The 16,442-nt window shown below is 40.3% G+C and overlaps 1 protein-coding gene across 2 annotated transcripts in view; it reads right to left on the bottom strand.

Annotated features, from left to right (window-relative positions):
• Positions 1 to 5,548, bottom strand: part of LOC137237513 (NFX1-type zinc finger-containing protein 1-like) — a 101,238-nt gene extending 95,690 nt beyond the window's left edge. For both annotated transcript variants that reach the window (XM_067761221.1, XM_067761220.1), the window contains exon 1: positions 5,384 to 5,548. In XM_067761221.1, coding sequence (XP_067617322.1) covers positions 5,384 to 5,522 — 139 coding nt within the window. In that variant the 5' untranslated portion in view covers positions 5,523 to 5,548. The remainder of the gene's footprint in view (positions 1 to 5,383) is intronic.
• Between the last annotated feature and the right edge of the window lie 10,894 nt (positions 5,549 to 16,442).

Genomic DNA, 16,442 nt, shown 5'->3' on the forward strand with positions numbered 1-16,442 from the left:
ATTTTTTGTCGAGGAAGCCAATAAGGTTTCAGTACTGGTGTAAGTGTGTGAACTATATTTAAAAAAACTAACGCAATACAAGAAAAATACAACGTAGTTCATTAAAAACAAACAAGCCAGTTTGAATTTCGATAGGGTTTTTTGACATTAGGCCGCTTTTTCTTTATTTTTTCTGACAAATGAAAATTTTGTTTTAAGTTTCAAAATTTTGTGCATAAAAACACAACTAAATTCAAAGTGTAAATTGTGTGTGCAAATGAGTTTTCAATAAATGTACATTTTTCAGTTTTTCATAGTTAAGGAATTGACCTCCAGATTCTTGTGTGACACAAATATAGTGAACTTGGGTACAGAAATTCAAATTAAAAAGTTTTTCACAATAATTTGGAAAACTCTACGTTTTGGTAATAGTCTAGTTGAGGGGTCGACTGCTAATACGCTACCAAAAATATCGAGAGAGGTGTCAAACGACGCGTGTTAATCCCGAGAACAATAATCCAATGAGAAAAATTTTATATCTGTCCGGAGATATTTGCATTTGAAGTTGGCGATTTCCATGTGGTTGTTGTTTGTACCCCCAAAAAAAATTGTGCATCACCGTGGCGGTAGCCACGGTTATACCACACACCCGGACTTGGCATGGCGTAGCCCAGGGTTATTTTTGATAATCGCGGCCAAAGGCCGCCAACGCAGAAAGGTATTCTGCGCAAAAATACTATGGATCCGACCCCCGGTTTCGGAGGTACCCGCGGGTCTTTTTTCGGTTTTTCGTTAATATCTTTTGAACGCGTTAAAATTTTTATTTTCCGCCTTCGGATTATTAATACTGATGTCAACACGCGTCGTTTGACACATCTCGATATTTTTGATAGCGTTTCAGCAGTCGACCCCTCAACTAGACTATTACCATAATTTCACTTGCAAAGTGTGTCAACACCCTTAACCAAAACAATTGTCACATTCTTCTTCTTATGCTTTTCTTGTAACAAAATTTGGGAGATGGCTACTTTTCAATATCAGATGGCGCCAGTGTCGCTCATTCTACCCATTGTTTACTATATAGTTTGGCAGCTTAAATTGAGCTTATGTTGCGAATAGAGTGGAAGGCAGTGGATTAGGCAGTCGAATGTCATATAATGAAGGAATTGATGTTCGGAGTTTTTTCAAAATTTGCCCGAAATCCTGAATCACAAAAGGGAGTGTAGTTAAGTACGAAAATAAAAAATGTAGTTAGGTTTTGCTCCTTTTTTAGCAGGAGATTTTAATTTAAAAATGTAATGTACAAACCAATGTTCATTCTATTACTTTTTAGCAGGAGATTTTCATTTTAAAAATGTAATATAAAAACCAATGTTCCTTCTATTACTCATTTTATCTATGGAGCTTCACATGCACTTTATAAAAATGTGCTTTTTATTTTTACAAACTTATTCCTCAATGAAAATAAATAAAACACGTATTAATGTAAGCATTAATCATGTTTCTTACTTCTTAAATGTTCTTCTTAAATATTATAAATGTGTTAAAAGTAGCAGGACTAAAATAATATTGACAAATCTGATATGTCAAACTAATTTTATATAATAAAAATGATTTCATAAATTACATGCATTTTATACATATGCATTATATTTTAAATTTTCTCTAACTGTTCGTTTTGTGCTGACTAAATTTTGCTTATGCATAACTTTCCTAGGCTATATAAGCTAACAATTCCAGGGGCCGTTTTCACCATCTTCGGTGAACGCTAACAAACACTTTATTTGAAAGAAATCGTTCAGTGATTCGTCAAATAAGGGTTACTTTAAAATAACGGACGTTAAAAGTTCCCCTGCCACATGAGGAAAAATGAAATACAACTATTTTTATAACATGAAGATAGATAGAAAATTTATTGGGGATTGCACTGCGACCGTTGATCTATTGTGCCCTCATCAGATTGCGTCGCCTTCCAGGAGGATATGTTCCACCGTCTCTCCTGATCGATCCCGAAATCGACATGAATAAAAAATTATGTTTTTTATTTAGTTGAACGGCGATAGAAAATTGGTTTTTTTTTTTTCTAAAATGCAAGAAACTTTAAGAAGAACGTAAGTTCTTAATTATTTGTTTGTTGTTTTGACGTTGGCGTTGCGTTGCTTATGGATTGAAGCAATTAAAGCACGTGTGTTCAAAGTCAGATGTAGACGCAACGCAAGCGCCAAAACGACGCAAAAGTCACCTTAAGCGTATTTGCTTTAGGTGTTATTTATCAATATTAATTAAAAATGTTAGATCTCCTAAAAAGTTGAACTTAGGCAAGATACACAAGAGTCGTACCTTCGCAGACGCCTGCAAAATATGGCATGCAGCTAAGATCTCTCCACACCTCAAGATTGCTTATGCTGTGCCTAATACGCGTCTATGAAGCTACGCCCCGTGCCCATCTTCTCTTAGATTATATTTCACAGATATTTTTTTTAGCTTTAAACTTTGTTAATTATATTCATGTACATGTCTACTACTATGGCAGTCGCTTGCATACTACTATTTCATTAAAAAAAAAAATATTAAGTTCGGAAAAATGCAACCTTATCACGTGCATTCTCAAACACGGTTGACACACCATGTTGTCATTTGGGACCTCAAAAAAAAGATCAAATTTTAGTTTTATTTTATTGGTATACAAACAATTCGGCAAGTTACTAGAGTATCATATTTGTTGTAAAAAGCGAAAATTGTAGGATGTTTCAGGGGTGTCCTATATAAAATTTTAAAAAGGAGACACTTGGCTTTAGTTCAAACTGCACAAACAAAAATAAAGTGTACATTTAGGTATCACATTTTCAAATTTTTAGGATAGGACTATGGCTTTCACCAATCTAACGTTGTGAACCTAATTTTGCTAGATTACAATGAAATAAAATGTATAGCGCAGTTAGGTTTAAGTAAGTAACGGTTAAAAAAATTTGCGTTGTGGCAAACTCAGTAAACAGTAAATGAAACTAAGCAATTGTGCTAATGTTATTTTTATAGATGCTTACTTTTTCCCTAACAGTTTAAACTTGATACCAGAGCTTAGATTCAGTAAGTGTGAGTTTTGAACTCAGACTAAAAATCAAGCGTCTTAAAAGTTTCAACTGTATAATAATTGAATACCGATCGAAATATCTAAACACTAAAACAAGTCTTTTTCTGATAAGTGCATTGTTTCATCAAAAATTAATGACAATGTGTTTGTCGGAACATTCAACACTTCATTTTTAATGCCTCGCCTAAATTATCTCCCAAGTGAAATGTCATTGTTCTGCTACATTTTATTGATAGAGCAATTTTCGTGGTAAGAATTCCATTGGAGTAAATTGAAAATTATATGTGGGTAATAGATTTGCGGCAATTTTTTAGCAGTTTTGAATTTTTGTTTCAGTGAAAAAGAAATAAAAGTACCAAAACCGTGCCGAAAAAGAACCAAAATTGAGAAAAATCGACCAGTGGACCATATAGGGGTTGAAAGGAATGGACTTAAGTGGCAACCGTGTTCTCAAATGCAAGCTTCCATATCAAATACATATACATATAAGTACTTCGATATTACGAAAAACATTGTAGCGTTGTGAGGCTAAGTATTTTTGCATAAAAGCTTTTTGACCACCACAATACCACAGATTAAGTATAAAATTTTACAAAAATAATAAATTTTTTCAAAAAATTACACAGAATATCCGCAGTCATTGTTTACGAATTTAGAAACAATGAGAATGGCAAATACGAACGTGTATGAAATGTAATGTCAAAACGTATATGCACATGGTTGTATTTATATGCACGGTAATAGTCTAGTTGAGGGGTCGACTGCTAATACGCTACCAAAAATATCGAGAGAGCTGTCAAAAGACGCATATTAATCTCGAGAACAATAATCCGAAGGCGGAAAAGAAAAATTTTATCTCTGTCTGGAGATATTTGCAGTTGAATTTGGCGATTTCCATGTGGTTGTTGTTGTGTTTGTACCCCCAAAAAAAATTGTGCATCACCGTGGCGGTAGCCACGGTTATACCACACACCCGGACTTGGCATGGCGTAGCCCAGGGTTATTTTTTATAAGCGCGGCCGAAGGCCGCCAACGCAGAAAGGTGTTCTGCGCAAAAATACTATGGATCCGACCCCCGGTTTCGGAGGTACCCGCGGGTCTTTTTTCGGTTTTTCGTTAATATCTTTTGAACGCGTTAAAATTTTTATTTTCCGCCTTCGGGTTATTAATACTGATGTCAAGACGCGTCGTTTGACACCTCTCTCGATATTTTTGGTAGCGTATTAGCAGTCGACCCCTCAACTAGACTATTACCATATGCACGAAAATGCTTTAAAATCGCATGAAATTGTTAAAATAAAGTTCAAAAATAAATGATAAAAACTTTAATATAAATAAAAAGATCCGGTAATAGTCTAGTTGAGGGGTCGACTGCTAATACGCTACCAAAAATACCGAGTGTGGTGTCAAAAGACGCGTATTAATCTCGAGAACAAGAATCCGAAGGCGGAAAAGAAAAATTTTATCCCTGTCCGGAGATATTTGCAGTTGAAGTTGGCGATTTCCCTGTGGTTGTTGTTGTGTTCATACCCACAAAAAAAATTGTGCATCACCGTGGCGGTAGCCACGGTTATACCACACACCCGGACTTGGCATGGCGTAGCCCAGGGTTATTTTTTATAAGCGCGGCCGAAGGCCGCCAACGCAGAAAGGTGTTCTGCGCAAAAATACTATGGATCCGACCCCCGGTTTCGGAGGTACCCGCGGGTCTTTTTTCGGTTTTTCGTTAATATCTTTTGAACGCGTTAAAATTTTTATTTTCCGCCTTCGGATTATTAATACTGATGTCAAGACGCGTCGTTTGACACCTCTCTCGATATTTTTGGTAGCGTATTAGCAGTCGACCCCTCAACTAGACTATTACCAAAGATCCTTTTAATAACAACAAAAACGCGTTATATATTCTATGTATATATCAATTGGTAAGGATTATCTCACTTTAAAATTTAAGCTAAATAATCTAAAGTTTTTTTTTTAAACTGAGTCGAGAACTGTCCGTGTGAATGTGCGAATTTCACCGATCAGCTGTTAGTTGCGCTACTTGGTAAAATTTACTATGATTCTACCGTTCTCCATAAAAATAAGTGCAATCTACGCATAATGCATAAGCTTGTGTTAAACTCATCTGTATGAAAAAGTGCTTATGTGTCGGGGCTTTAAGCGAGTGCCTGTCGGAAAGAAGTCAACACACTTGTACTTGTACACTATGTTTTCGCGTAGAAAAGAAATCACCATTAATTTATCCAACATGTACACTTACACATTTTGGGCTCAATAAGTGTGATACACTCTACATTGTAAGTATCTACCCACCTGCTGCCGATGGTCCATGAATATACTCAACTGCATGGTTTACGCTTTCAGTTTCACTTGCTTTTGCTCGAAAGTTTTGTAATATTTCATTTTCATCTTTATCAAACCAATCTTGGTCATCTGAATCAGCACAGGCCATTTTTATTCAATTTTCATTTTGATTTGTTCGCTAGAAAGGGATGAAAGAAAGCCATCGATTTTCTTCTATGAAATAACGAATGTAGTCGATCAACGCACATTACTATAAAGGTAAGGCCACATTAGGCTGCACTACGCAGCACTGCACTGCACTACAAAATATTCTTTGCACGTATGCTTATGAGGCAATTCACACCTAGTTTCAGGAGCACTGCGCGACCCGGCTCAGCGCGGCAAATTTGATCAACTAGGCAAAAAAGCCGCGTTGGGAAGTGTCGCGCAGTGCTACTGCCGCTAGGTGTGAATTGCTTCATAAGAATACATGCAAAGAATTTTGCACCATCTTTTTTCAATCTGGGCAAAAGAGTGTGGAACTCTCCTTCCTCATATCTTGAGGATGAGATGTCTTGGACCTATAGCCACGACCTTTTTCTTTTACTTTCCTCTTCTTCGCACAAGAACGAAATAATTACAGTTTCAAAAACTGTGTCGTCCATTTTGCAAGCAAAAATAAACACAAACTTTTGCCGCAATGTGTCGCTCGATTGCGGCAATCGAGCGACACATAGCGGATAAGCGCAGCCGAAGGCCGCTTATGCATAAAGGTGTTCTACGCAGAATTACTGTGCATGGCGCAGCCGGTGTTGGATCGGATAACATAACAATAAACATAAGAGTTATAAGGTAATATCTATAATATAATAGAGCTTTTTAAAATTTTTGGCATATAAAATTAGATAAGTTAAAGATATATATTCATCAGATGAAAGGTATTTTTCGATTCTGCACTTTGTTACGGTCTGCTGCTACGGTCTACGGCTACGATCCACTTGGGAGCATGTTCACGCGAACACACCTAGCGATGTGGCGAAAGTTGCGATAAAAAGATATCGAAAAACAAGAAAAAGACAGACCGGCGATCACTAGCGAAAAAATTGGATGCGTTTCCGGGCTTAAAAACGAGAAAGGTGGAAAAGTTTTGTGAAGCTAGAAATATAAAAGACATCCATATTTCCTTTTTGCTTCACGACAACGCAAACGAAGAAATATTAGAAAAGCTACATTCAGCGAAACAAATAAAGAAAAGAAGCGACATTTAAAGCCGACGGCAGTGAAAAACCTATTAATTGCACACTGCTTGCCGTTTAACTGAGTCCCACATTCTTATCGACCAACTACCCGGTCAGCACATTGGTAAAATAAGTGTTGTGAATAATTTTACGCCCTTTAATTGTGGCGAAGCTTTTAACCAGTATCGAACAGTTTGGAATCTTCCTTTTTTTTGCAATTTCCTGCGGACCAAAAAGGACATTTAAGGAACATTTAACGAATCTTGCTGATACGACAGCATCGACAAGTCCGAATCCAAATAACAACCTTTTAGTAGTACAGGGTCAAGCGAATTACTAGAAGACTTTTAAACCAACACCTCCGCCTCCAGGGCCAGCAGTACGCTGCAGCGTAATACAACGAACACCCAATTAGCACCAAGTCATCCAGGTCGTAAAAGTCAACACGAAGTTTTTATTGTCACCAGGTTCACTCGATCACCTCGAACCACCAGGCGGTACCACCGACTCCAATACTACTAGAGCATCCTTATAAGCTGCGTTCATACCGGCTATAACAATACTAGCACAACCCTTATCAGCTACGACCAGATGGGCTACAATAAACCAGCTACAATGACAATCACAGGGCAGCGAATATAGGCCTGCGGCCAGTCCAATTGCGATAACGAACATCAGCGGTTAAGCGGTGAGTTCGTTCCAATACTGAACTAAAATTATGTATTTGTAGCCTTAACCTTGTCTTTTAAAATTATATTTTTGACTCCGCAACATTATATAATGTCAATATACCAACATACTCAAGTTTAAGGCTATCACCCTAGTGTAGAATTAAAGCGAATGTGAATACGAATGCAATATGCACAATGACCAAAGGAAATGAAAAGTTTAGAAAAAAAAGCAATTCTTGTTGTACGTTCAAAATTGTTGCATACAAAAAAAAAATTTTTACCCAACAAAAAAACAAAGCATATTTTAATGGTCATAGGTGTGCAATTTATACTGCCTGTGAAACAAAAAAAAAGTGTTTCAGGTATTAAAACTTGCTTTGCGTTACGGTAGAATTTTACCATTACATTTTTTTTAATTGATGCAATCGTTGCGAATATGATTTTGCAATGAGCAAAAGTGTTGATATTGTTTCGGTAAGGAATAAAGTTTTATTGGTAATTCAAGTTCAGTTGCATTATCAGCTAAAATGCATTAAATCTATATTAAGAGACGCAAATAACAAGTAATGCGGATTAGCTTGCATTATCAAAACAAAAACTTCTTTTGTATACATTTTTTTTTGTTGACTAAGTTGAACTAAGCCCGAAACAATACCAACCCTGACTGTTACTTGTAAAACAGTTTACGTTTCACTTGAACAAGTAAAACGATTTCATTAATTGTACTATAAGTTTAAAAGTTTCATGTTTTACCTGAACCTGTAAAACAATATTTTTTTGAGGGGTAGGATTTACCCCAAGTTTAGTCCTAGTTGCGTTTTTAAAAAATTTCTTAGTGCAGAGTACATATTAGTGTCATTATACTATGTGTAATACCAAATTGATTTTCTGTTAAACTCAAAGTAAGTCTAATACAACAACCTATTAATTTTGTAAGGGGCCCCAATTATCAGAAGTTGTATACAAACTGTACAGCCCTAAGATAGGTTTGTAAAAACAAAAAAAAAAAGAGAAAAGGGCATTTAACCAAATATCTACAAAAAAAAAATATTTTTTTATTACAAATATAGTATAGTAGATTATAAAACAAACCAATTATTATTACTTTCAATGAACCGTCGCAAAACGCGGCTCACAATAAATTTTTCTAAAAACTTACAAAAAGGAATAGAGTTCCTCTTCAATTAGGCACGCATTTTCGATTGCTATATTTTTATTATAAAATTTTTGTTGTTATATCGGCCTACTGATTTTAAGATCGCTGGTTCGAATCGAGCTCAAGGCCTAACAATAATTTTTTATCATTATTATTGTTATGATAAATTTTTTCTTAATTGAAAAAATTTTTAAATTAGAATAGAAGAAAGAAAAAATTTTTGACAACTGCCAAAGCTCGTTGTATAGATCCATTTCGGGAACTGCTAAATTCCTTCATCGGCAACGTTTAGGCGCCGCTGCTATAACCATTCAGCCATCACAGCGGTTTTTTGTTTGTCTTCATTAATCCTACTTCTATTCTGTTTCATGCCAATTGATATTCACAACACTGCGACATCTGTTGCAGAATGGCTGTGAAAATTGGACTTGTTTGTTGGCAATGCTGCCATAGTGTCATATTTTATTGACACTTTTTTCCCCGTGCTCTGGGATGTATTAACAATTTTTGTTGTTATATCGGCCTACTGATTTTAAGATCGCTGGTTCGAATCGAGCTCAAGGCCTAACAATAATTTTTTATCATTATTATTGTTATGATAAATTTTTTCTTAATTGAAAAAATTTTTAAATTAGAATAGAAGAAAGAAAAAATTTTTGACAACTGCCAAAGCTCGTTGTATAGATCCATTTCGGGAACTGCTAAATTCCTTCATCGGCAACGTTTAGGCGCCGCTGCTATAACCATTCAGCCATCACAGCGGTTTTTTGTTTGTCTTCATTAATCCTACTTCTATTCTGTTTCATGCCAATTGATATTCACAACACTGCGACATCTGTTGCAGAATGGCTGTGAAAATTGGACTTGTTTGTTGGCAATGCTGCCATAGTGTCATATTTTATTGACACTTTTTTCCCCGTGCTCTGGGATGTATTAACAATTTTTGTTGTTATATCGGCCTACTGATTTTAAGATCGCTGGTTCGAATCGAGCTCAAGGCCTACGTTGCCGATGAAGGAATTTAGCAGTTCCCGAAATGGATCTATACAACGAGCTTTGGCAGTTGTCAAAAATTTTTTCTTTCTTCTATTCTAATTTAAAAATTTTTTCAATTATAATTCTACATGTTAAATGTTATGAATGTTTATACATATACAATAATGTTTGTTATCTTTTATGAAAAATAAATAGTGTAGCCCCTGATGATGCTGGAATATTCAGCGAAACGTTGGGCAAGAAGGTGAAATAAAGCGTTTATTTGCACCAAACATAATTAGGTCTAACTAGCCTACGACCCTTACTAATAAAAAATTATTGTTAGGTCTTGAGCTCGATTCGAACCAGCGATTTTATTATAAAATTATTTATAAGCATAAATATATTCAGAAACCTTGCAGTAAGAAAAGAAAACGAAAAGCTATATTAGCAATAATGAATATTGAATAAATTTGTTAACAATATGGGAATCCTGGCGTCACCATTCATTTAGAAGGCACGTAGGGTGATCAGGTAAGGGGCCACCGAAATTTTAGGTGCGTCGGTGGCCATGGTTTTTTGAGGGTGGGACTAAGCACCAGGCGTCGCAACAACACCCGCGGCGCCCCTCTATATATTCGTCCCTTTTTGGTTATTTTACTTTTGGTTCTTTTATTTTATTTTCAGCAGTTTTTTTGAATTTTGTTTTCAGAGTAGTAACCGGTCATGTCCGGTTCGGTAATTTTTTTTTTGCGTCAGTTTTTTTTTTTTTTTGAATTTTTTGAATTTAGATTTTGAATGCCAACGGTCTGTCCGTGACATCCTGTTCGGCCGGATGTTGTTTTAGTTTGAATTTATAAGCGTTTTGAGTCGGTCTCTGCGCTTCTGTCAGGGTTTTTGATTTTGACAGCTTTCAGTTTTGATAGGCATGATAGGAACTTTTTTTCTGTTTATGGCGCAGGAACAGTAAGGTTGGCAAGGACCCGCCCCAGCCGACAATGACTAGCCACTGTGCAACACCACATCATGCCGACCGCCTTCCTTACTACTTCCACTGTAAATGCGATTCCATAACAGATGGCGCCCAACGTGGCGCCTGAGGCGCTGGCCGCGAGGGTCAGTCGGGTCAACCTGTGAAGTTGACCATCCCACCAGTCCGAGTGAGCAGCCACAGAAGCTGCCACCTACGTTGCGGTGGAATGGTTGGACGGATCAGGTTGTCCGGGCTGGTCATCGGGGGCGGTGGCCGAAGGAGCCACGGACTTAACGTCAGTTATCCGGATTTTTTTTTATTTTTTTCACCCAGTGAGGCAGTGCTGCACGCACTTTATTTTTTTTTGTAATTGGGGATTTTAGTTTGCCGGAATGTTGTCCGTAGTCGGCTTTGGAAATATTTTGTCCGCTAAATTGGGATTTTTTTTTTTTATTTCATAGTTTTCTTTAGCCGAATTTTGTGTTGTTAGAGTGAGTGTGTGTGTGTATGTGGTGAAAGAACCCCAGCTCATCCTACGTCCCAGGTGGCAGTTTCGAATACCACCTGAACTGTGACGGGTTGAGCTGGGATTCAGAGTGGCACTCCTTCCTGTCCCACCAGACTGGGGGAGCGGTTTCGAAACCGCTCCACCCATTGCGGTGGAGGCAGGAGGGGTGCCCAGAGAGAATGGACGGGAGGCCCCAACACCCCCAACCAGTCCCAAGGGCGAGCCCCTGGAGACTGCCCCTGCGTTGCGGCTGGGCGTGTTGAGACCGACCCGTGTGTGCCTGGAGCGGACCCTAGTGGCCCCAACCAGTCTCGGAGGGGGGCCTTAAGACCCCCTCGCATAGCGGTTGGGAGCACTAGGGACATGTATGAATGTATCTGTGTTTTTTTTTTTCTGTAACCCTGCTGCCTTCTAATGATGGGATGTCAGCATTCCCATCACCACTTATATTGTAGATTTTACTAATTACTTTTTTTCCAGCTTTGAATTTCTTTGTCGATACGATAGTCGAACAAAGGACAATAATACGTGTTCGCGCGATTTTTTCTTCCGCACAAAATTTTTTTTCTCGCCTATGTATATATATACACATTTTTTTTTGACAAATCCTCGCCTAAAATATAGGGTGGAAGGGGGTGACTTCAGACCTTTTACCTAACCCCTAACGGCCTTACGTTTAGCAGTAAATAAAAGCCTTTTTCCGAATACTAGGATTTAACAAACTACGACCTAACAAATAAAATTTTTTTTAATTATTATGTCACGCGAGCAGTCGTACGGCCAACCGGGCCGAACTACTCCGTTTGGGAGTGCGGGAAGCTTCCGTGGGAGCCAGAACCGGGGCGGTAGTAATAGGGGGCTTTCCCCAAGGCAAGGCGTCCCTTGGTGGTGCACACCCCAGTAGGTGGACCCTATGTAGATCCCGCGGGGCCGAATATGGGCCCGGACCTGACTGACCCTCGCGAAAAATTGAACAGACCGGGAAGCAACAGTCAATTGAACGCGCCCGTATTAAACGCGCATGATATCTCGGGGCTAATAACCAATGCATCGATCTATGCACCCGAAGGAGCTGGTGCTTTACCACCAAATCAGGAGACGGGAAATTTTGGGAACGCTACAAGTTATCGGACGGATACCCTAGGAATGCAGGGAGAAGCCACTCGTGGAGGCTCGTGGGTGGACGTGCTACACCAGCTGTTCCAGGCTTCGCAGGAGGAAATGCGGAGAGAGATAGGGGCAATTAGAACCAATATGGACCAGCTCAACGCCGCTCTCGAATCCGCGCAGCAATCAAATCAGCAAAACAGGAACGCAAGTAGGATGGACCGTAACCCATTTCCAACGGTAGTACCGCCAATATACCCTGCTCCGAGCAACATAGTAGTGAAGCCGCAGGAGTGGAAAATCTCGTTCGACGGCACTGGGAGCGTGGCCGATTTCCTTTTTAAACTGAACACCTTGTGTGAGCGCACACAATGCACGGACGAACAAGTAATGGCTAGTTTCCACCTGTTTCTTTCCGGGCGGGCCGAAGAATGGTACTGGCTTTTCACGAAACAAAACCCAAACGCGACTTATGCCTTTTTGTGCTACTCATTGAAAAGAGAGTTTGGCACTTTGAAAACTGACCACGAGATCATGATGGAGATCTCCATGCGGAAGCAAAAAGCAAGTGAGTGTTATGACGTGTTTCACACGGACATAATATCCTTGAACGGGAGCTTAAGAGAGCCAATGTCGGAGCTTCTACTGATTGACATAATAAAAAGAAACGTCAACAGTAGCCTTAAGCGGATGCTTTTCAACGCAGATGTAAGGAACCTTCATGATCTACGCGATGTAGCACGCAGAGGTGAACAAGTGCTGAAAGAAAGCAAGCTGCTGGGAGCCACTTACCCAGGACGGCATGTAAGCGAAGCACGCGTGGCAACCCCGGACATGAGGATGGAAAGCGAAGACGGCGAGATGGATCCGCAGATAGAGGCGCTGGAATATCGACGCAGCAGGCGACCGGACTATTCCGGAATCCAATGCTGGAATTGCCAGGCAATGCGCCACTCATACATATACTGCGAGGAACCCATTAGGAATCCATTTTGCTTTAGATGCGGGTATAAGGGTGTATTTACCCCGAAATGCCCTAGGGACCATCGCAGACAGGGAAACCAGTACCCGAGCGAGAAGGCGGGGGAACCTCGTTCGGCTTCATAGCTCCCACATCAGCCAGTGCTCGAGGCGTCGTCCCGTGCGCTGAACCAGAGGGTGAATCTCTGCATGGAGGTGATACGCTTCCGAGGTGCAGTAGTACCCTGGCAGAAGAGCCCTCAAAAGTGATAATAACTTACCCTGACAGTACGGACAGTTCGAATAGTTCTGAAGCCGAGAGTCAAACGTCTTCATCCGCGATGGGCGAGCCGACTAAAGTTCTGCGACGCCGGCATAGGGATGTCGCTTGCCAGACGCAACTTTCACCAAACCTAGAAGAAAGGGAACATAGGTATGAACAAATAAGACATACCATTTTTGAACACTACCCGGTATCGGAAAATATTTTGAAGTGTAGGAAGAGATACCACAGGAGAGTACAGGAGCGTAGACTGCTGCAAGCCACCACGTTAACGCTTACAGAGGACGAAAGGCCTTTAGTAAAGGCTAAAATTAAAGATAGTTTTCTTGTAGGGTTGTTGGACTCGGGAGCAAACGTCTCCATCTTAGGGAAAAATGGAGTAGAATTCCTAGAGGATAACGGCTTCGAATATCAGCCCTTACACGCGTTCGTATATACCGCGGGCGGCAACAAGCAAAAAATTTTAGGCTCAGTATCCCTACCAGTCACCTTCAAAAATATCACAAAGGTTATTCGTTTTTACCTTGTTCCCTCATTGCTCCAAGAAGCATACTTCGGGATAGATTTTTGGAGAGCATTTGCGTTAGCTCCCGAAATATTCCCAAGCGTAGAGTGTTTAGAGATTAGGCTTGAAAAGGAAGAGGAACTTAACCTCCATGAATTGTCACCAGACCGGAAATTAGAATTACAAAAGGTCATCGAGACGTTTCCTTCATACGAGAAATTAGGCCTAGGGAAAACCAAATTAGTGGAGCATCACATCGACACCGGTGATGCTGTACCTATAAAAAGCAAACATTTCCCTCTTTCGCCACCGAGGCAAGCCGAAGCTTTTATCGAACTAGACAGGTTACTCGAATTAGGAGTTATAGAAGAATCGAACTCCCCGTGGTGTAGTCCTGTAGTACTGGTCCGGAAACCAGGTAAAGTTAGGCTGTGCATAGATTCCAGGAAGGTCAACGCGGTGACTAAGAAAGACTCGTACCCCCTGCCTCATATCAACGGCTTATTGAGCAGACTGAAAGATACGCATTTTATTTGTGGCATTGATCTGAAGGACGCGTTCTTCCAGATCAAACTGACAGAGTCCTCCAAGGAAAAAACAGCATTCGCAGTTCCGGGGAGGCCTCTGTACCACTTCAAGGTGATGCCATTTGGTCTGTGCAATGGACCGCAGACTATGAGTAGGCTGATGGACAAGGCAATCCCTTCGCGTCTGCGAGAGAATGTCTTCGTCTACCTGGACGACCTGATGGTGTGTAGCACAAATTTTGAAGACCACCTGAAATTGCTAGCTGAAGTGGCAAAGTGCTTAACCGATGCAGGTCTGATGATAAGGAAAGAATTTCGTTACTTAGGGTACCTGATAGGCAGCGGGTGTTTGAAAGTGGATCCGGGAAAAATAGAAGCAATGCAAAACTTCCCGATCCCTAAATCCCCTCGGCAAGTGCGTAGGTTTGTGGGCATGGCGAATTGGTACCGAGCGTTTATTACCAATTTTGCTGACTTGGCAGGTCCCTTGACCGACTGTCTCCGCAAGTCAGCAGGCCCGTTTAAGCTTACTCCTGAAGCTATAGAGGCATTCGAAAAACTAAAAGTAGCCTTGAGTTCGGCGCCTGTCTTGGCCCAACCAGACTTTTCCAAAGAATTCGTAATACAATGCGACGCTTCCAAAATAGGTGTTGGCGGAGTGTTGTTCCAGGTCGATGATGAGGGCGCTGAGCATCCAATCGCGTTCGTGTCGAAAAAGCTGAATAATGCTCAACGCAATTATACAGTAACCGAGCTGGAATGTCTTGCCGCCATAATCAGCGTGAAGCGCTTCCGACCCTATGTCGAAGGATTACCGTTTCGGATTATCACGGACCACTCCAGTCTCAAATGGCTGATGACCCCAAAAGACTTGAGCGGGAGGTTGGCGAGGTGGTCGCTCTTGCTGCAAAGATATGATTTTCAAATGGAACATCCGAAAGGTACCCTGAATTTATTTCCCGATGCGCTTTCGCGGTTTGACACACCCGGGGAAATAGATTTAGTCTCTCCCGAATTTAGCAGCAACGAATATTTAGACTTAATTCGGACCGTCACCGAAAACGAGGAATCACTTCCGGATTTACGAGTTGTGGACGGTGTAATTTTCAAAAGAGTTAAGTTTCGTAAGGGGATGGAAGGGGAAGAAGACTCGCTGTGGCGTTTATGGTTGCCAAAAGGGTTGACTGAGGAAGCAGTGAGATTAGTACATGACGCTAACCGGAGTTACCATGGCGGATGGCAGAAAACCTTAGAACGTGTTAGGCAGAAGTACTTCTGGCCGCAGCAGGCTAAGGACGTCAGGGACTACGTCCAGCGTTGTGACACCTGCAAAACGGTAAAACCCACCAATCAGCAGTCGAGACCACCTATAGGGAGTACCTTTGAATCCGAAAGGCCATTTCAGCGGTTATATTGCGACTTTCTAGGGCCGTATCCAAGATCTAAGCGGCGTAATCAATTTCTTTTTATAGTATTAGACCATCTTTCAAAATACGTTTGGCTAAAGCCCATGCAAAGAGCCACCACTGTTAATGTTATAAATTACTTCGCCTCCGAAATTTTTCCGACTGTAGGGGTTCCTGAATTTATCCATAGTGACAATGGTAAACAGTTTATCTCGAAGGAAATGAACCAATTTTTAGTAAATTACGGGGTGACGCACGTGAGGACGGGGCTATATTCTCCCCAAGCGAACGCATCCGAACGCGTCAATAGAGAAATTGTTTCTAAGATTAGGATTTTCCTGAAGGATAAGCCTGACCACACCGATTGGGATAAGCATATACCCGAAATTTTATCAGTTTTGAGAAGTGATTTTCATACGGCGATTCAGTGTTCTCCATACTTTGCATCAGGCATGCTTAACGAACGAAACGATATCATTTCGTTACGATAATCAACGTTAATAAACGAAACGAAGTCACTTCGTTTCGTTTATTAACGTTAAGATCGTCAAATTAACGTTAATTTGGCGTTCTTAACGTTAATAAACGAAACGAAAAAAAAAAAAAAAAATTATTAACGTTGATTATCGTAACGAAATGATATCGTTTCGTTCGTTAAGCATGCCTGCTTTGCATTATACGGGCAAAATATGGTCCAACATGCCGCAACGTACAAAATTTTAGCGAAGCTCGGCAGCCTTCGGGAAGACCAAGTTACGATAGTAAGCAGAACTGACAAGT

This window comes from Eurosta solidaginis, chromosome 1, assembly GCF_040869045.1.
Source record: "Eurosta solidaginis isolate ZX-2024a chromosome 1, ASM4086904v1, whole genome shotgun sequence".
Lineage (NCBI taxonomy): Eukaryota > Metazoa > Arthropoda > Insecta > Diptera > Tephritidae > Eurosta > Eurosta solidaginis.